At 40.6% G+C, this 20,808-nt stretch overlaps 1 protein-coding gene across 1 annotated transcript in view; it reads left to right on the top strand.

The window, feature by feature from the left end:
- Positions 1-19,028, top strand: part of SUV39H2 (SUV39H2 histone lysine methyltransferase) — a 36,977-nt gene extending 17,949 nt beyond the window's left edge. Inside the window, exons 3-6 of the mRNA XM_075855075.1 lie at positions 524-1,195; positions 11,644-11,790; positions 12,139-12,268; positions 18,697-19,028. Of these exons, the coding sequence (XP_075711190.1) occupies positions 524-1,195; positions 11,644-11,790; positions 12,139-12,268; positions 18,697-18,800 (1,053 nt within the window). The 3' untranslated portion in view covers positions 18,801-19,028. The remainder of the gene's footprint in view (positions 1-523; positions 1,196-11,643; positions 11,791-12,138; positions 12,269-18,696) is intronic.
- The last annotated feature ends 1,780 nt before the right edge of the window (positions 19,029-20,808 follow it).

The raw sequence follows: 20,808 nt of genomic DNA, 5'->3' as shown, positions 1-20,808 counted from the left end.
GGGGTTAATTGATTTATTTTAATGTAAAGAGTAACCTTCAAGCTTTGCATTTTTATTTGTCATCGGTTTTTAATTTTAAAGAGAATATCATCGCCTTTATGCTACCCACTCTGTGTTTTACAAAGGCAACGCAACAGTCAGACAGAAGTCTCACAATGCTGAAATCAACATTTTATTTGTTGCAGAGTTCACATCGCGTTGTGAGGAAGGAGTCCTTGATATTCATGAGCTACTGCTAATCCCACCCACATGCAGCTGATTGACCGTTTAGTCCTTATTGTGCATAGGGAAAAAAAGGGTCAGTCAGCAGCATAGGTGAGCAGCAGGATCATGGATATCGAAAACAAAAACTGCTCCACAGTCAGACAAGTCTTGCAAAGCTGAAATCTGCATTTGTCACTACATTATGCTGACCTCAGAGACGGCAGCATAAAGGAGGTGACCGATTACCATGAACTTTATTCTACTGTTTGAAAGACAACCTTGCTACATACTTATTTACATATCTTGTTTGTTTTTAAAGGGTAAAGAATATTTCCTTGTGAAATGGAAAGGATGGCCAGACTTGCAAAATACATGGGAACCCAAACAAAACCTTAAATGTGCATTACTTTTGAAGCAGTTTTACAGTGACCTCTACAAGTATGTATCTGAACTTAAGCCTGGAAAAACAAGTGTGCTTAAGAACGGCGTTAAATATTTGGATCGTTCTGTTGCTGACTATATAGTCAAAAAGGCTAAACAGCGAATCTCACTCAAGCGATGGGAAGAAGAGCTGAATAGGAAAAAATCCCACTATGGAATGCTGTACGTAGAAAATGATGTGGATCTTGAGGGTCCCCCCAGAGACTTCTATTACATAAACGATTATAAAGCCTCTCCTGGTGTAAATACTTTGGGCGAAGCCATTGTTGGCTGTGAATGTACAGATTGCTTTACTGGTAAATGTTGCCCTACGGAGGCAGGGGTTGTCTTTGCTTACAATGAACAAAGACAAATTAAGATTCAACCTGGACGGCCTATTTATGAATGCAACTCTAGATGTAAATGTGGGCCGGATTGTCCGAATCGTCTGGTACAGAAGGGGCCTCCCTATTCTTTGTGCATCTTTAGGACACCCAATGGACGTGGCTGGGGGGTTAAAACACTCCAGAAGATCAAGAAGTACAGCTTTGTCATGGAATATGTTGGCGAGGTATGCATTCATCTTTAATCCTTATTACGGTTATGAGTTAGTATAATTGTTTTGCGAGTGATTTAGTCTATAGTAATATCTGCTTGTTTAGGGCATAGATGAGCACCTTCTCAAAGGAGAGGCTTTAATTAGACTACTAATACGTGTGCCGTTATTCTTAGCACCATACTCCTATACCAAGTTGCTTAGATGTGCCAAATTACTATTTTGAAATTCTAGGTACTATACATAGTTTGCATATGGTGGGTAACTACCGCAAGTTAATCAATATGATTACATGTATTGCTTCAAAACCCATTTACACGTTTATGGCATCAATTGTATTACATCTCCAAAAACCTCCTAGGCACTGTCAGGAAAAATCTTTAGTTCACTTTGCACAATCGCTTTTTATCAGAAGTTCCCCATATCATTTCTGGAACCCCAGGTGATCAGCTGTAATCTGCATGGGACCTGGCAGTGTTTTTTTCCCTTGCAGTGTTGGCACAGGAGAAACCAGTCGTTACACATCAATAGTTGAAATAGATGGGTTGCCATGTAATGCACATCTGTACCGCGTCCTTCATCGTAAGAGCTGCTTGTACGTGTGAGTTGGGACAATCACCTTGGCCTGTAGAGAGAAAATGTAACCAATCTTAAAAAAAACAAAAAAAACTTCTATGCTAGATTTGAGTTGGGAGGTGAAGATATAAAAAAGAGCCAGATAGCACATTGGTTGCATGTGTTATATTTTTGTCGAGTTCTATGTCAAGAACCTGTCTTGGTTAACCACAAGGGGAAACTGAGGGTTGTGGGATAAAGGAGTACTTAAAGAGGCTCTGTCACCAGATTCTCAAATCCCTATCTCCTATTGCATGTGATCGGCGCTGCAATGTAGTGAACAGTAACGTGTTTTTTTTTTTTTTGTGTTTTTTTTTTAATAAAACGTTCATTTTTGGCCAAGTTATGAGCTATTTTATATATATATATATATATATATATATATATATGCAAATGAGCTTTGAAATGGACAACTGGGAGTTTTTTTTTCGTATGTCCAACTGGGCGTGTATTGTGTTTTTAACTGGACGTGTTTACTTGTTTTACTAACTGGGCGTTGTGAATAGAAGTGTATGATGCTGACGAATCAGTGACCACTCAGCATCATGCACTCCTGATAATGAATACACGTCACCTCCAGCCTGTACGTCATGTGTATTCAGAATCCTGACACTTCTGAATCTTTTCTGTGAGATTCCAGCAAGCCACGCGTAATCTCGCGAGATTACGAGGTAAACGAGATTTCGTTTCCCTTGCTGGAAATCTCTCAGAAAAGATTCAGAAGTGTCAGGATTCTGAATACACATGACGTCCAGGCTGGAGGTCACGTGTATTCATTATCGGGACACTTGTGTATGTGGCTGCACATCGTTCTAGTAAGAACACTATGTGCTGTGTAAATTAATGGAGAGGGGTGCATGATGCTGATTTGTCACTGATTCGTCAGCATCAGACACTTCTATTCACAACGCCCAATTCGTAAAACAAGTAAACACGCCCAGATGTTACAAACACAATACACGCCCAGTTGGACATACGAAAAAAAACATGCCCAGTTGTCTATTTCAAAGCTCATTTGCATATATATAAAATAGCTCATAACTTGGCCAAAAATGAACGTTTTTCAAAAAAACAAAAAAAAAACGTTACTGTTATCTACATTGCAGCGCCGATCACATGCAATAGGAGATAGGGATTTGAGAATCTGGTGTCAGAGCCTCTTTAACGGGCCTGATCTATGAGACGAGTCCACGGTTGGAAGATGCTGAATCAAAGATGGAAATCTATCTTGTCTGGATGTGAAGTGTCTATGAATAATGAAGCCGTGATGTTGTTCTGCTTGACAATTGAGTAGGCCTTCAAACTAGGGCATTTTTATAAACTTCTTCACACAGTGTAATGCAAAGGTAAAGCAAATATTTATATAGTTTTACTAGAAAAGCAAGAATTGTCACCGACCGTGATCAGTCTGTGATATACGGTCCGCATGTCCCGGACCGGACACTGTGCAGGTAGCTGGGCTCTTAGCATCATACTTCTCTATGACGCTAGGTGTCACTGCCTCGCTGCGAGACAACTGTTTCGTACTGTAATCATGTTTTCAGTACGGGACAGTAGTTCCGTGGAAAGGCAGTGACACCTAATGTCATAGATAAGTATGATGCTAGGAGCCCGGCTCCCTGCACTGTGTTCGGTCCGGGACATGCAGCTGTCATGTGGACCGTATATCACGGACTGATCGCGGTCATGTGCATAGGGCTAACGCCCTGTTCACCTGGATATTTTTTGCAGGCAGTTCAAAATCTGCCTCAAAATTTCTGAAAGAATTCAAACTGCCTGCACATACTTTTCTGCAGTCTGTTCTATACATACATGGGGATGTGTTCTTGTATTATTTTTTTTTAGTGCATTTAAAAATATTTAATGAAATAGCACAAAGTGAAAATTCCCAGACTAGGTATACTTCCACTTGGATGCAGGGAAAATTTGATAAGGATGAATGTTTTATTGGGTATTTTTATATGTTCTATTGAAAAATTAATACTTCAAAGTGCTCTTGAATCATCATGTTCAGTACTTTTGTGGAGCCTTTCCCATAAAAGCTCAGTAGTTTATGCTGCATATTTCTTATTTCACGGGAAGTTGTTAGCATGGTCATCCATGTCAGAGTGGAGCTGCAGCCCATTCACGATCTCTACAAGCCTGTTAGTATACATTGTCACTCCTCTTCCTACCAAGTATCATCTGTAATCACGTGACTTAACTAGCAAGACACCACTACAGGCGCGCAAATAAAGTGGTTGTCTCATGAAGACAACCCCTACATATGGAAGTCATAGACACATGACTCCAAACTGATGAGACAACCCTTTTAACCCCTTAAGGACGCAGCCTAGTTTGGGCCTTAAGGCTCAGAGCCCATTTTTCAAATCTGACATATTTCACTTTATGTGGTAATAACGTCGGAATGCTTAAACCTATCCAAGCGATTCTGAGATTGTTTTCTCGTGACACTTTGGGCTTCATGTTCGTGGTAAAATTTGGTCGATATATTCAGTCTTTATTTGTGAAAATTTGCAAAATTTAGAGAAAATTTACAAAAAATAGCATTTTTCAGAATTTAAATGCATCTGCTTGAAAAACAGACGGTTATACCACCCAAAATAGTTACTAGTTCACACTTCCCATATGTCTACTTTAGATTGGCATCGTTTTTTGAACATTATTTTATTTTTCTTGGACGTTACACGGCTTAGAACATAAACAGCAATTTCTCATATTCTTAAGAAAATTTCAAAAGCCTTTTTTTGAAGGTGCCAGTTCAGTTCTGAAGTGGATTTGAGGGGCCTATGTATTAGAAACCCCCATAAAACACCCCATTTTAAAAACTAGACCCCTCAAAGTATTCAAAACAGCATATAGAAAGTTTTTTAACCCTTCTGGCATTTCACAGGAATTAAAGCAAAGTGGAAATGAAATTTGCAAATTTCATTTTTTCTGCTGAATTTCAATTTTATTCAATTTTTTTTTTAGTAACAGAGAAGGTTTTACCAGAGAAACACTACTAAATATGTATTGTCCAGATTCTGCAGTTTTTAGAAATGTCCCACATGTGGCCCTACTGCGCTCGTGGACTAAAACACAAGCCCTAGAAGCAAAGAAGCACCTAGTGCATTTTGAGGCCTCTTTTTTATTAGAATATATTTTAGGCAGCATGCCAGGTTTGAAGAGGCGTTGAGGTATCAAAACAATGGAAACCCACCAGAAGTGACCCCATTTTGGAAATTACACCCCTCAAGGAATTCATTTATGGTTTTTGTTATCATTTTGACCGCACAGTTTTTTCACAGCACCTATTTGAATTGGGCTGTGAAATGAAAAAAATGATATTTTTTCCAATAAAATGTCATTTTTGATCAAATTTTCTTATTTTCACAGGGAACAACATACCCCATTTTGTTGCCCAATTTGTCCTTAGTGCGGCAATACCCCATTTGTGGTGATAAACTGCCGTTTGGGCCCATGGGAGGGCTCAGAAGGAAAGGAGCGCTATGTGTTTGTTGGAGTCCAGATTTTGCTGGATTGGTTTTCGGGTGCCATGTTGCATTTGCAGAGCCCCAGAGGTATCAAAGCAATGGAAACCCACCAGAATTGACCCCATTTTGGAAACTACACCCCTCAAGGAATTCATTTATGGTTTTTGTTATCATTTTGACCGCACAGTTTTTTCACAGCACCTATTTGAATTGGGCTGTGAAATGAAAAAAATGATATTTTTTCCAATAAGATGTCATTTTTGATCAAAATTTCTTATTTTCACAAGGAACAACATACCCCATTTTGTTGCCCAATTTGTCCTTAGTGCGGCAATACCCCATTTGTGGTGATAAACTGCCCTTTGGGCCCATGGGAGGGCTCAGAAGGAAAGGACCACCATTTGGCCTACTGGAGCTTTTCTGGTGCTAAGTCATGTGTGCAGAAGCCCCTGAGGTACCAGTACAGTTGAAACCCCCGAGAAGTGACCCCATTTTAAAAACTACACCCCTTAAGACATTTATCTAGAGGTGTAGTGAGAATTTTGACCCTGTGTAATGCGCAGCAGATGGTGCAGTGTGAGATTTGCAATTTTATATATGTATATGCCATTTCAGTGTCCAATATAGTGTGCCCAGCATGCGCCACCGGAGATATACACCCCTTAAATTGTAATGTGGGTTCTCCTGGGTACGACAATACCCTACATGTGGCTGTTATCAGCTGCCTGGGCATACGGCAGGGCTCAGAAGGGAAAGATGAGGGGGGTAAGCTGTGCGGAGTGCATCAGGGTAAATTAAAAATCAAGGGATGTATGATACATTTTAAAACAATCTTTTATACAGAGCCCTGGTTTTTCGGGACACGTGTCACATTGGTATATTGTGTTCTTCCTTATCCCCCTCTTATAGCAGACTCTGCACCTCTTTTGACTCTTTCCCTTTCCACCGGTTTGGGGACCTTCTCCTGGAAAGTGTTGCCCTGGTACGATGCGTGTGGCCTCGCTTCCAGAAGTACTGGGTGCCCCCCCTTCCTGGTCCCTAAAGATTAGATCTTGAAATTCCAGGAAAGTTCCCCTCTGGCCTGCACATCGACGTAGCACATACGCATTGTACAAAGCCATCTGTATGATGTGCCCGGCCAGCTTCTTATACCACACCGCATGGCGCTGTAGGGCTTCAGGACTTGATTTGACAAGTCCATCCCTCCCATGTACCTATTGTAGTCCAGGATGCAGTCTGGTTTGGGGGTGGCCTTTCCTTCATATATCCTAAACCTGTAGGTATACCCTGATGCACTCTCGCACAGCTTATACATCTTCACGCCATACCTTCCCCTCTTACCTGGCAGGTACTGGCGAAATTGAACCCTCCCTTTAAAATGTACCAGGGACTCATCAATAGAAATACACTTCTCGGGGGTGTATGCTTGGGAAAACCGGGCACTGAAACGGTCTAATAGGGGTCTCCGTTTATACAAACGGTCAAAACTGGGGTCATCTCGGGGTTGGCACGGCTCATTATCAGTATAATGTAAGAAGCGAAGTATTGCCTCATTTATTTATTTTTTTAGGTTCCAGTTCATTTCTGAAGTTGCTTTGAGGGGCCCATATATTAGAAACCCCTATCAAACACCCCATTTTAGAAACTAGACCCCTCAAAGTATTCACAACAGCATTTAGAAAGTTTATGAACCCTTTAGGTGTTTCACAGAAATTTAGAGCAAAGTAGAGGTGAAATTTACTCTTTTTATACCATTGTTTTTTATAACACAAAAGGATTTATCAGAGAAACGCAACTCAATACTTATTGCCCAGATTCTGCAGTTTTGAGAAATATCCCACATGTTGCCCTCGGGCGGTAATGGACTGAAGCACCGGCCTCCGAAGCAAAGGAGCACCTAGCGGATTTTGAGCCCTCTTTTTTATTAGGCACCATGTCCGGTTTGAAGAGGTCTTGTGGTGCCAAAACATTGGAAACCCCCCAAAAGTGACCCCAATTTGGAAACTAGACCCCTTGAGGAATCCATTGTAGTTTTCATGGGGTGCATGCGGCTTTTTGATCAGTTTTTATTCCATTTTTAGGTGGCGTGGTGACTAATAAACAGCAATTCTACTATTGTTTTTGTATACTTTTTTTTTTACAGCGTTCACCGTGCGCTATAAATGATATATTAACTTTATTCTGCGGGGCGATACGATCACGGCGATACCAGATGTTTATAGTTTTTTTTTATGTCTTATGGCGTTTGCACAATAAAATACGTTTTGTAAACAATCATTTACTTTTTGTGTTGCCTTATTCTAAGAGCCAGAACGTTTTTATTTTTCAATCAATAAAGCCGTGCGAGGACTTATTTTTTGCGTAATGAACTGTATTTTCCATCAGTACCATTTTTAGGTACATGCGACTTTTTGATCTCTTTTTATTCCATTTTTTGGGAGGTGAAGTGACCAAACAATTGTGATTGTGGTACGGTTTATTAATATTTTTTTTTACGGCGTTCACCGTGCGGGATAAATAACAAAATAATTTTGTAGTTCAGGCCGTTACGGACGCGGCGATACCAATTATGTATAGTTTATTTGTTTGTTTATATATTTTTATTAATAATAAAGGACTGATAAGGGAAAAAGTGGGACTTTTACTTTTATTACTTTTAAAACTTTTATTTTCTTATTTTTACACATCTTTTTTTAACTTTTTTTTTACTTTATTACTTTGTCCCACTATGGGACTTGAGGGCAGGAGGCCCTGATCGCTATTCTAATACACTGCACTACATGCGTAGTGCAGTGTATTAGAACTGTCAGCTACTCACTGACAGCAAGCATAGTGGGTCCTGACGTTGTCAGGACCCACTAGGCTTCCGTCTATGGCATAGCCGGACGCCATTGTTTGGTGTCCGGTTGCCATAGTCACCATCGCCGGCCGCTATCGCGTAGCAGGCCGGCGATGGCAGCTTAACCCCTAAAAAGCCGCGATCTCTATAGAACGCGGCTTTTAAGGGGTTAATCAGCGGGGACACAGCGATCGGTCCCCGCTGTAGGAGCTGTGACAGCTGCTGAACAAGACAGCAGCGTCACAGCTCCTGTATGTGTCGGGAGGACGGCCGAAATGGCCGTTACTCCTGAGACGTACTATTACGGCATGGAGCGCGAACGATACAGCTGCCATGACGTAATAGTACGTCAAGGAGCGGGAAGGGGTTAAGTAGATCACTGGAGGTGCCCTTAAAAACCGCTTTATATAGATATATTGGTGCATTTTAGTTTCTTAAATACCTGCCTTATTGATCTTGGTAGGAGTGTTAAATTTAGATGGACACAATCTCCAGAAATGGCCTATGTGTCCTCAGTGATAGCAGCCATGAGATCCCATCAGCTGTTTTCTTCTGTAACATGAATTGCTCGTTTAGTGGAGAAAGTGAGGTAATTTAGATATATTGGGGATTACCTACAATTCAATTCCCACGGAAATCACAATTACGTCAAAGGTGGTTTCACTTTAGTCACTGGGCACTTTGAAGGAGATACAGCACTCGAGACTATTGAAGACACCTAGTGTGCAATGCTTTGGCCATCTTTACTACTTTTGATAAAATACAAACAAAGATGGCCAATACATTGCACGCTAAGTAATTAAAAAAGGCATACATGGGAGCAGATCTCCTGAACTCAAATCAAACAAGTCTCTCCGGTACGGATGTAGCCAAGCAGGAAGCGTCCTCACCATTTGTATATGGCATTCACTACCTTTTATAGTCCCTGTATTTGCTACTTCTGGGGTGGTTTAATGGAGACAAATGCTCCATCTAGCTATTAGATCTTTTAAAAGGACTGTCCGAGTGAATATTTTCCTACTGTTATAAATATGTGAATGCATTATTGTCTTTTTGGAAAGAATAAATTGAGTTTTATGTTACATTAGACCTGGTCCAGGCCTAGTGTACTCTAAAGCCAGCTCCAAAACTGGCGACAGCAATGACACACTAGTGCCAAGCTTGCGTTGCACACATTCCTGTCCTCTGCTGGCAGGAAGCTACACGCAAACAATTGCCAATGAGCGCTTCTGAGCTTGATGCTGTCCGTAATTGCTCAAGCATTCCACATCGGTTGGAAGCACCTGGTTGCCACATGCATAAAGGGCAGGGAACAAAACATGGGTTTTGTCCAGTCCTGAATGTACTCGCTAATTATATTACTTGTTTGAGTGGAAGATGTACATTGCATGGACCAAGAAAAGGAAAAATAAAATTCAATATTTGCTTTCTACTTTGTTAAGGTATGTTCACATGCGGCAGATTTGTTGCAGAAATTTCTGCAAATGCAAATCTGTTCCATACGTCTGAATTTCTGCAGCATGTTCAGATGAATGGGACAGCTTCTGCAACAAATCTGCCACGTGTTAAAGAGGCTCTGTCACCAGATTATAAGTGCCCTATCTCCTACATAATCTGATCGGCGCTGTAATGTAGATAACAGCAGTGGTTTTCATTTGAAAAACGATCATTTTTGAGCAAGTTATTAGCATAAATCTAAACTAGCTCATGAGTTTCTCAATGGACAACTGGGCGTGTTTTTACTTTTTACCAACTGGGTGTTGTACAGGGGAGTGTATGACGCTGACCAATCAGTGACCAATCAGCGTCATACACTTCTCATTGTTCCAGCCATTGTCTTTCACTGCACAATCACACTGTGTTGTGGATCATGCTGGGCTGGAACAATGAGAAGTGTAGGACACTGATTAGTCACTGATTGGTCAGCGTCATACACTCCTCTGTACAACACCCAGTTGGTAAAAAGTAAAGACACGCCCAGTTGTCCATTGAGAAACTCATCAGCATAAATCTAAACTAGCTCATAACTTGCTCAAAAATGATCGGTTTTCAAAATAAAAACCACTGTTATCTACATTACAGCGCCGATCAGATTATGTAGGAGATGGGGCACTTAAAATCTGGTGACAGAGTCTCTTTAACCCCTTAATGACCGCCGATAAGCCTTTTCACGGCGGTCATTAATGGGCTTTATTCTACAGCGCCGCCATTCTACGGCGCTGCTATAGAATAAAGTAAACAGAGCAGGGAGCCGTCAAATCTCCCTGCTCTCAGCTGCCAGAGGCAGCTGAGGGCTGGGGGCGTCCCTGCTCTGCCGGGTGAGATCGATATTAGTATCGATCTCACCCGTTTAACCCTTCAGATGCGGTGCACAATAGATGAAATCGCCGAGTGTCTGTGTCTCCTATGGCAGCCGGGGGTCTAATAAAGACCCCCAGGTCTGCCTGGAGCGAATGCCTGCTAGATCATGCCGGAGGCATGACCTAGCAGATGCCTGTCCATTTTAAACGGACAGGCAGTAATACACTGCAATACAAAAGTATTGCGGTGTATTATAATAGTGATCGGAGGATAGTGAAGTCCCCTAGTGGGACTAGTAAAAAAGTAAAAAAAAGTTTAATAAAGTTAATAAAAAAAAAAATTAAAAACCCACTTTTTCCCCTTACAAAATGCTTTACTATTAAAAAAAACTACAATAAAGCAAAAAAGTTACACATATTTGGTATCGCCGCGTCCGTAACGACCCCGACTATAAAGCTGTTACATTATTTAACCCGCACTGTGAACGCCGTAAAAAATAAAATAAAAAACAATGGAAAAATTGCTGTTTTCTGTTAATCCTGACTTAAAAAAAATGTGATAAGTGATCAAAAAGTCACATCTACTCTCAAATGGTACCAATAAAAACTGCAAGTCGTCCCGCAAAAAACAAGACCTTATACAGCTATGCCGACGTAAAAATAAAAAAGTTACAGCTCTTCTAATGTGACAATGTAAAAAATGGCTTGGACATTAGGGCCCAGAATGCAAGCAGGGGGAAGGGGTTAACATACCTTTTTAACACCTCTTTCCTTTCAAAGTATTCTAATTTTGTTTTTTGGCCTAGGTAGTTGGATTATAAAATAGCGTGGATTATTCGGTGATAGAAAGCATATAAAATTACACTAATCCTAGGGAACCATTAGGAAGATGTGTATTTCTGAACACTGGATATAGTTGGTCCAATTACTTGGACCCGTGTACGATACTCTCCAGGCGTCGACGGTTGCCACGGCAACTGTATCGCCCCGCGTACAGAAGTGTCTCCCCAACCCTAATGTTAGTTACGGCAAGAAAGTGTAACTGGACTGACACTTCAAGCCATTTTTATTTTTTGTGCTAATTCAGTAGTATGATCTGCCTCCAGTAAGTTTTACATGCCTTTTGAAAGCGAAACACACACAAAATAAATATATCTCCATTTAGAAGCGTGGGTTTATCAGCTTATATTGAGTGTCACACGTGTCCAATATTATCCCTGTCATTTCTTTCAGGTAATAACAAGTGAGGAGGCGGAGAGAAGAGGTCAACAATATGATAGCACAGGAATCACTTACCTCTTTGACTTAGACTATGAATCAGATGAGTTTACTGTCGATGCTGCTCGATATGGGAACGTGTCACACTTTGTAAACCACAGTGTAAGTAGACATTTAATATTCTGAGCTAGGGCCACCATTTATAAATATAGTGGAAGTTTTCCTTCTTTACCACCTGGTCTCATTGGCTTCTCTTTCCCAAGTACCATGTGCAGCTAGTTAAATGCTCATCTCTAGGTGGTGGACTCTGAACCCAGCCCCCCTCCCCCTGCTTTTCTCTTCCCTCTCCCTTTCCTCAACCCACATTTCTCTATTCTATCTTTTTTTTAATTTTTTGTTCCCTCTAATCTTTCAATCTCCCTCGCCTAACTCTCTCATCTTTCTCTTTGATCAAAATTGCATACTGTATTGAACGTTGACCTTACGTGTCTTGTATGTTTTGCATTTTAGTGTGATCCCAATCTTCAGGTATTCAACGTGTTTATAGATAATCTGGATGTGCGTCTTCCTCGAATTGCATTATTTTCAACACGACCGATCAAATCTGGAGAAGAACTTACGTTTGATTACCAAATGAAGGGTATGAGGTTTTTTATTCACTATATATATATATATATGTAGCTTACCTTTAGCAGCACATTACATTACTACAAGTGTTGTATTGAATGTACCTTTTGTGCAGATGTATTCAGCAGAATATGGACCTTCTGTCCATATTATTTTGTTGTTTTTTTTTGTTTTGTTTTTTTGAAGAATGATGGATTGGTGTCCTGGTACTCCAGAGCTCGCATCGACTGCACCTTTGATTGGATTTACACACTGGTTTTCACAAAAGATAGCTTCGAACAATAGGGCAGATTTACTATTTAAATTGAGCCAGATTTGTGGCGTAGAGGATGTGTGCCACATTTATAAGGTGTTTTGAGATTTATTTTTTTTACACACGCTCAACAAGGAGAAGTGGTTTACCAGGGAAGGGATGTGGCCCAAATGCAAAACCGTGCTACGTTTTTGCACAAAAAATTGTTAAGGTATGTTCACATGCTGAGTCAAAAACGTCAAACAGCTCCGTATTTTCAAATGGAAAACGACTCAGGCTTTTTTTTATTTTTTTATTTTTTTTAAGCCACTCGCGATTTTCACAGCGTTTTTTACGGCTGTTTTTGGAGCTGTTTTCTATAGTCAATGAAAAACTGTTCCAAAAACGTCCCAAGACGTGACCTGCACTTCTTTTCCGCGGTCGTTTTTTTATGCGGCTGTTTTGAAAAACGGCCCGTCGGAACAAAACGCAGTTTTTCCCATTGACATCAATGGGCAGATGTTTGGAGGCGTTCTGCTTCCGATTTTTACGGCCCGAAAAAAGGCTGAAAATAGGCCGTGTGAACATACCCTTATAAACCAAGCCAACTAAAAGGTGGTATACAGAAGTGAAAAGTGTCTAATATTTCTAGCTAAATGCGCCAAATGTATCATACAGCAAGCACAACCTAGACAGTATTAGTAAGTCTGCCCATATGTTTGTTGTGGTTTTTCTCGGGGGTTTAACCCCTTAACGACCAGGCCTATTTTGGCCTTAACCCCTTCAGGACTGAGCCTGTTTTGGCCTTGTGGACGCAGCCGCTTTTTTACAAATCTGACATGTCACTTTATGTGGTAATAACTTGGGAATGCTTTTACCTATCCAAGCGATTCTGAGATTTTCTCGTGACACATTGGACTTTGTTAGTAGAAAAATTTGATCAATAAATTCAGTATTTGTTTGTGAAAAACACCAAACTTTAGAGATAATGTTTCTAAATTTAAATGTATCTGCTTGTAAAACAGATAGTAATACCACACAAAATAGTTACTAGTTAACATTTCCCATACGTCTACTTTGTTGGCATGGTTTTTTGTTTTTTTTGGAACATTGTTTTTTTTTTTTTTTCTAGGAGGGCCTTCTATGTTAGAAACCCCTATAAGTCACCCAATTTTAAAAACTACACCCCTCAAAGTTTTCAAAACCGCACTTAGAAAGTTTCTTAACCCTTTAGGTGTTTCACAGGAATTGAAAGCAAAGTAGAAGGGAAATTTAGAAATTTCTTTTTTTTTTTTGTCAGAAAATCTATTTTTTTCTGTAACACAAAAGGTTTTACCAGAGAAACGCAACTCAATATTTATTGCCCAGATACTGCCGTTTTAAGAAATATCCCACATGTGGCCCTATTGTGGTAATGGACTGAAACACAGTCCTCTGAAGAAAAGGAGCACCAAGAGGATTTTGGGGCCTCCTTTTTATTAGAATATATTTTAGGCACCATGTCAGGTTTGAAGAGGTCTTGGGGGGCCAAAACAGTGGAAATACCCCAAAAGTGACCCCATTTTGGAAACTATACCCCTCAAGGGGTATAGTGAGCATTTTAACCCCACAAGTTTTTTTCTGAATTTAGTGGAATTCGTCTGTAAAAATGAAAATCTAAACTTTTTTCCAATAAAACGTAGAAATTATCAATTTCTACAAGGCGTAAAGAAGAAAAGGCTCCGCAAGATTTGTAAAGCAATTTCTCCTGATGACGGCAATACCCCATATGTGGTGGTAAATGGCTGTTTGGACACACGGCAGGGCTCAGAAGCGAAGGAGCGCTATTTTGGCTTTTGGAGCTCAAGTTTGCTGGATTGGTTTTCGGGTGTCATGTCGCATTTGCAAAGCCCCTGCGGGACCAAATCAGTGGACACCCCCCAGAAGTGACCCCATTAGGGAAACTACAGCCCTAAAAAGAATTTATCTAGGGGTATAGTGAGCATTTTGATCCCATAGGTTTTTTGCTGAATTTAGTGTAATTACGCGGTCAACACTTCTATTCTTATTTTTTTTAATTTTTTTTATTTTTACAGCGTTCACTGTGCTTTATAAATGACATTTCATTTATTCTGTGGATGCGATTACGGCGATACCATATGTTTTACGGTGTTTGCACGATAAAATCACGGTCTTAAAAAATATATATATCTTCGTTTTTGGGTCGCCATATTCTAAGAGCCACAACTTTTATTTTTTTTTATTTTTCCAGCAAAAAAGTTGTGTGAGGGCTTGTTTTATTGCGGAACAAACTAGTTTTTACTGGTACCATTTTTGAGTACATGCGACTTTTTGATCCCTATTTATTACATTTTTTTTTTTTTTTGAGCTGAAGTGCCTAAAAGTAGCGATTCTGGTATCCGTTTTTTTTTTTTTATGGCGGTCACCGTGCGGGATAAATTACATTTATATTTTTATAGTTCAGGCCGTTGCGGATGCGGCGATACCACTTATGCATAATTATAATTTTTTTTTTCTAATAATAAAGGACTTTATAGGGGAAAAAGTGCCAAAATAACGGAGGCGGGTATGAGAAAAATGTAAAGTGCCCCAGGGTTTGTGCAGCCCTGCCCATTAAATGCTGCACATGTATGGACAGGTGAAGGGTTCTCTTTAAGGGTATGTGCACACGATAACTGCAATTACGTCTGAAATTACGGAGCTGTTTTCAGGAGAAAACAGCTCCTGAATTTCAGACGTAATTGCATGTACTCGCGTTTTGCGGGGCGTCTTTTACGGACGTAATTTGGAGCTGTTCTTCATTGGAGTCAATGAAAAACTGCTCCGATTACATCCCAAGAAGTGTCCTGCACTTCTTTTGACGAGTCTGTCATTTTATGCGCCGTCTTGACAGCGACGCGTAAAATGACAGGTCGTCGGCACAGTACATCGTAAAGCCCATTGAAAGTAATGGGCAGATGTTTGCCGACGTATTGGAGACGTTTTTTCAGACTTAATTTGAGGCGTAAAACGCCTCCATTACGTCTGAAAATAGGTCGTGTGAACCCAGCCTAATGGTTAACATCTATTCTTCCACGGTATTTGGGCACATATTTTTATTTTTTTCACCCTGTGGTAGAAATCACTTTTTACTTTATAATACAGGTTGTTACGAACGCAAAGATACCAAAAATGGATACATTCTTTTTTTTCACTGAAGATATTTTTAAATGGGGAAAAAAAAATTATAGAATGTAATTTTTTATTTTTAAAAACGAATCAATAATAATTTATTTTTTTGGCTGAAGTCCCACTATGGGACTTGAATGTGCGATCACTTTAGCACTTTCCCGCTCCCATTTTTCGGATTTTCACTTTTTTCTCCTCCCCACATTTCCAAAGCCATAACTTTATTTTTTATTTTTTTTATTTCTCCATCAATATTTGCGTATGAAGGCTTGTTTTTTTGTGGGACGAGTTGTAGATTTTCATGGCACCATTTATTGTACCATATAATCTAGTGGGAAACTGGGAGAAAAAATATTTGTGCGGTGGAATAGGAAAAAAAAGTGATTCCCCTTTTGGGGGGTTTTGTTTTTATGGCGTGCACCGTGTGGGAAAAATGCCATGTTAACTTTATTCTGCGGGTCAATACGACTACGGTGATACCAAATCTATATTTTGTTTTGGCTTTTTTTTTTTTCTACTTTTAGGGCTTATTTAGACGAACGTGATATACGTCCGTGCAACACGCGTGGTTTTCACGCGCCTCGCACGGACCTATATTAGTCTGTGGGGCCGTGCAGACTGTCCGTGAGTTTCACGCAGCGTATGTCCGCTGCGTAAAACTCACGACATGTCCGATATTTGTGCGTGAAAATCACGGACGCACTTCCGTGTGACGCGCGTGATTCGCGCAACAGCAGCAAAAAGTATGAATGAAAATAGAAAAACCGCATGTGCTTTTCTGTTTACAAACATCCAAACAGTGTCAATGATGGCGGCTGCGCGAAAATCACGCAGCCACGCATCATATGCGTCTGACACACAGAGCTGTTAAGTACCTTTTGCGCGCGCAAAACGCACACGCTCGTGTAAATCCGGCCTTACAAGGAAAAAAACTGATTGTTAAAAATAAAATTACAGTTTTGTCGCCATAATCTGAGAGCCATGACTTTTTTTTTTTTTTTTTTTAGTCGATTGAGCATTATAAGGGCTTATTTTTTGCGGGGCGAGTTGTAGTTTGTATTGGTGCCATATTTGGGTACATGAGACTTTTTGGTCACTTTTTTTATTCCATTTGTTGTGGGAGATGAAGTGACCAAAAAACAGCGATTCTGCTGTGTTTTGTTTTTTACTGCGTTCACCGTGCTGACTAATGATATATCGTAATAGTTCAGACTTTTACGCACGTGTCTATCAGTTATGCTTAGAATGTTTTTAAAAGAAAAAAAAAACATTTCGATTCTGTGTTTTTTTTGTTTTTTTTAACTTGTCCCCCTAGGGACTTAAACGAGCAATCGTTGGATCGCTTGCATGATATACTGCATTACTAATGTATTGCAGTATATCGTGATACTGACACTCTCTCCTATGAAGAACTGCTGGAGGTACAAAGATGGCAGACGTGGGTCTTCATCGGGTCCCCAGGCTGTCGTGCCAACCAACGGCACCCCGCCGGGGCCGTTGCAATGTTACATATGGACGCCCCCGTTTCTAGTCATTTAAATATTGCGATCGCTATTGACCGTGGCATTTAACGGGTTAAACTAGCAGGATCGCGTTCGAGCAGGATCCCGCTCGTTACCCTGAAGTGTCAGCTGTATGATACGGCCTACGCGCTTGTTCTATGGACTATACTCCCTAACCGGACGTGTGCCGTACGTAAACGGCAGATGTCGGGAAGCTTAATACACTGCAAAACTTCAATATCACAGTGTATTGGTGCCTGCCAGTGTTTTACTGACAGGCAACCTACCTACAAGGCAAAAACACATGGCAGACACAGTGGCCTTTGTTGGGCTGTCATGGCAGCAAAAGACCTATCAACACCCTCCCTCTGCTTAACCGCTTAGATCCTTTAGTCACTATTACCTGTGGCATCTAATGGGTTAAACAGCTGGGATCGGAGTTAGCACTGTTCCCGGTTGTTGCAGCAGGGTATCCGCTGTATGTTACAGTTGACACCCACTGCAAATGGTGCGGGCTCTACTTATGTGCCATCACTGCGCCGTACATTTACGGTGCTTCGCGTTGATGCACAAGCTTATAAGGGGTTTTCACACAATTAACTTTCATGGCATGTCCATCAGACAAGCCATACATGTGTGATTGGTGGAGGTCAGACTGCTGGTACCCAAACGACCAAGAGAATAAGTGCCATACGAAGTGCCCGGTCTTAAAATTGGATATGCCATAAAAGTTAACTGTACGAATACTGCTTTAAATAAGCACATTGTAAAAATAATCATTGACTAGTCCTGCTTGATTTCATTGGTGTGCTAAAAAAAAGACCTGTTTTTTTTTCTACTTGATATTTTCATGCGAATGTTGTATGACCAAATATATAAGGTTCACATATTATAAATGCACTTCGAAAAGATTGTGTGAAGTTCAGGAATACTTCTCTACTCTTCACCAAAAACTGCATCAACACAGCTATATGTGTAAACTGGACTTGAAAGAGGAAATCCAGACAATGGTTTTTTTTGTTTTGTTTTTTTAAAGCCATAATTTCATGTGAGATTACATTGAAGTCTGTGACCTCAGACCTCCACTGATGTCCAGAATTAATGGGTTCTACAGAAAGGAGATTAGTTACTCAGAATCCGACACAACATTGCAAGCACATCGCTATTGATTAGAATTGCCATTTGCTTAGATTGCTGTTGGATATTGAGCAACAGAAATATCTGAGCATTATAGAGCCCCTTAATTCTGGAAATTGGTGATGTGATCTTCTCACAAGTATCTAAGACCTATCTTACCAAAAAATAGAGCCCAGAAGCAGCAGTCAATAGCAAAAATATGAATTTATTCACCCAACACAGCAACGCTTCACTTCCTCCATGGAAGCATTTTCAAGCCAAGCTTTTTGTTTTTTTACACTGTGCTGCTCCTACTATTTGCTTGATTTTGTAAGACCTATCTTATGTTTATTGGATTTTCCCTTACAAGTTGCAGGAAGCGATTTGCAAAACTTTAACGTTTACTATTTCTGTTTTTTCTAGGTTCGGGAGACCTCAGCACAGATTCTATTGAGTTGAGTCCAGCTAAGAAGAGAGTGAGGACAACTTGCAGATGTGGAGCTTCTATCTGTAGAGGATACCTTTAATTTAATGTATTACTGAATAAATGACCTATTTTACTATGCTGTGACCAGGTTTATTTTAAAAAGACAATTTTATTTTTAGTGACTTCCCTTGTATGAAAAATACAGTTTGTGTGTGTTTCTAATGTGTAAAATGTACCTGATTTGAAAGGTTTGTTTGGGGTAAAGTATAATTTTATATAGGACAAAGGAAATGTGTTTTGCGAATTAAAACTTTTTTTTAGCAAGTTACTTAGTTTTATTTATTTTCTAAAGGTGTTTTTGTTTTGTTTTTTTTAGTTGTATTTGTTTTTATTTATTTTTTTCTTCCAAAGGTTGGGAAGTATTAAAAATTGTAATAATAATTTGACATGCATGTTTTCCTATGTTTGCCACCAGAGAGCACTTCCCAGAATTACATCAAGGTGAATCAGACAAGCAACCTGATTCACAGCTGATGTAAATGTGGGAGACTCGCCCCCTCCTTATTTTTGGCTACAAGCAAATTGCCAAGCATTGTCCAGTTTCATTTTTGAAGTGATTGCACGATGGCAGCAGCTGCAGGACACACTAAAAGGCTAAGGCATGGTTCACACGACCTATTTTCAGGCGTAAACGAGGCGTATTACGCCTGAAAACACGGCTCCAATAAGTCGGCAAACATCTGCCCATTCATTTCAATGGGTTTGCCAATGTACTGTGCCGACGACCTGTAATTTTACGTGTCGCTGTCAAGACAGCGTGTAAAATGACAGCCTCGTCAAAGAACTGCAGGACCCTTCTTGGGACGTAATTTGAGCCGTTTTTCATTGAATACAATGAAGAACAGCTCCAAATTACGACCGTAATTGACGCCTCGCAAAACGTGAGTATGAGCAATTACGTCTGAAATGCAGGAGCTGTTTTCTCCTGAAAACAGCTCCGTAATTGACGTTATCTTGTGCACATACCCTAAGAATGAGTCAAGAGGGAAGACCTATCGTGAATGACTTTTCAGTTAACATGGTGTGTATTTTACGCAGGTTTTAGCACGATTTGTTAATCAAACCTCTTGATTAAGCTTCCCATTTACTCAATGGGAAAGTGTGCTGTTAGTATATACAGCATGCTTTTCTCACTTACCCACCATGACAGAACCACAAGAGGATAGAACTCTGCCTCTAATAGAGACAGGAAACCACACAAGAGGTTAAATAGCCACTCCCTTATTAGTGGTTTTCCCTGTGCCTATTTGGTATGCAAGAGGTTTCTGTGTGCTGGGCTGGTGTCAGTCGGTTAGCTCGCTACCAAGAAAATCCGGTAGTGAGTGGTCGTGCCTTCCACTTAAATACTGCTCCCATCTTCCCTGAATTTGGGAACCAGTTTCACCTCTCCTGCACCTCCGGTTAAAGCTGAAGTGTAAAATTGCCGGCTCTGGTCCTCCATGAGCTCCCCAGACAGTGCGCACCCGTGCGAGTGGAAATCCTACTGCTGCTCTATAGCATGCGTTCTGGAGTAGCGAACGAGTGGTGTACTTCCGGTTGCAGATGCTGGCAGTGTCACGGCGGTGTCCTGTTACTGGCGTCTGCATGGAATGGGCAGCGATGCAGAGCTTCCAGGGGGCAAGCAGAGGAGGAGCGTGCTATTTGGTAGATATCATCAGGCTAGTCCCGGTGACCAAGGTTAAAGGTCACCCGGGGACTTGAGGCCACATTCTCTCAGGACTGTTTGTACCCCTCCTATCTTGCCTGTACCATGTCTGAGAAGTCTGCCTCTAAACCCGGCGTGGCAGAGCCTATCGGGTTTCCCAACCCAATAAGTACTTATGGGGATTAGTTACTGAGCTGTTCCCCCTTCTTACTGTTTTAGTGTAAGACCTCTAGGAAGCCTGAGAGAAACCCCATCTCGTAACTGCAAAGGGGAAGGTCAAGCAGGAGATTCAATCTTTGGTCCATTTCTCTCAGGTATATTTCCCCTTTGAACCCCCTCCCACACCTAAGAAAATAAATTCTGGTAGAAAAGGATTCAGGGTCTGAAGGGAGCAGTTGCCTTT

The sequence above is a fragment of the Rhinoderma darwinii genome, chromosome 3 (genome assembly GCF_050947455.1).
Source record: "Rhinoderma darwinii isolate aRhiDar2 chromosome 3, aRhiDar2.hap1, whole genome shotgun sequence".
In the NCBI taxonomy this organism is placed as follows: Eukaryota; Metazoa; Chordata; class Amphibia; order Anura; family Rhinodermatidae; genus Rhinoderma; species Rhinoderma darwinii.
This window is presented reverse-complemented; position numbering and strand designations above follow the sequence as displayed.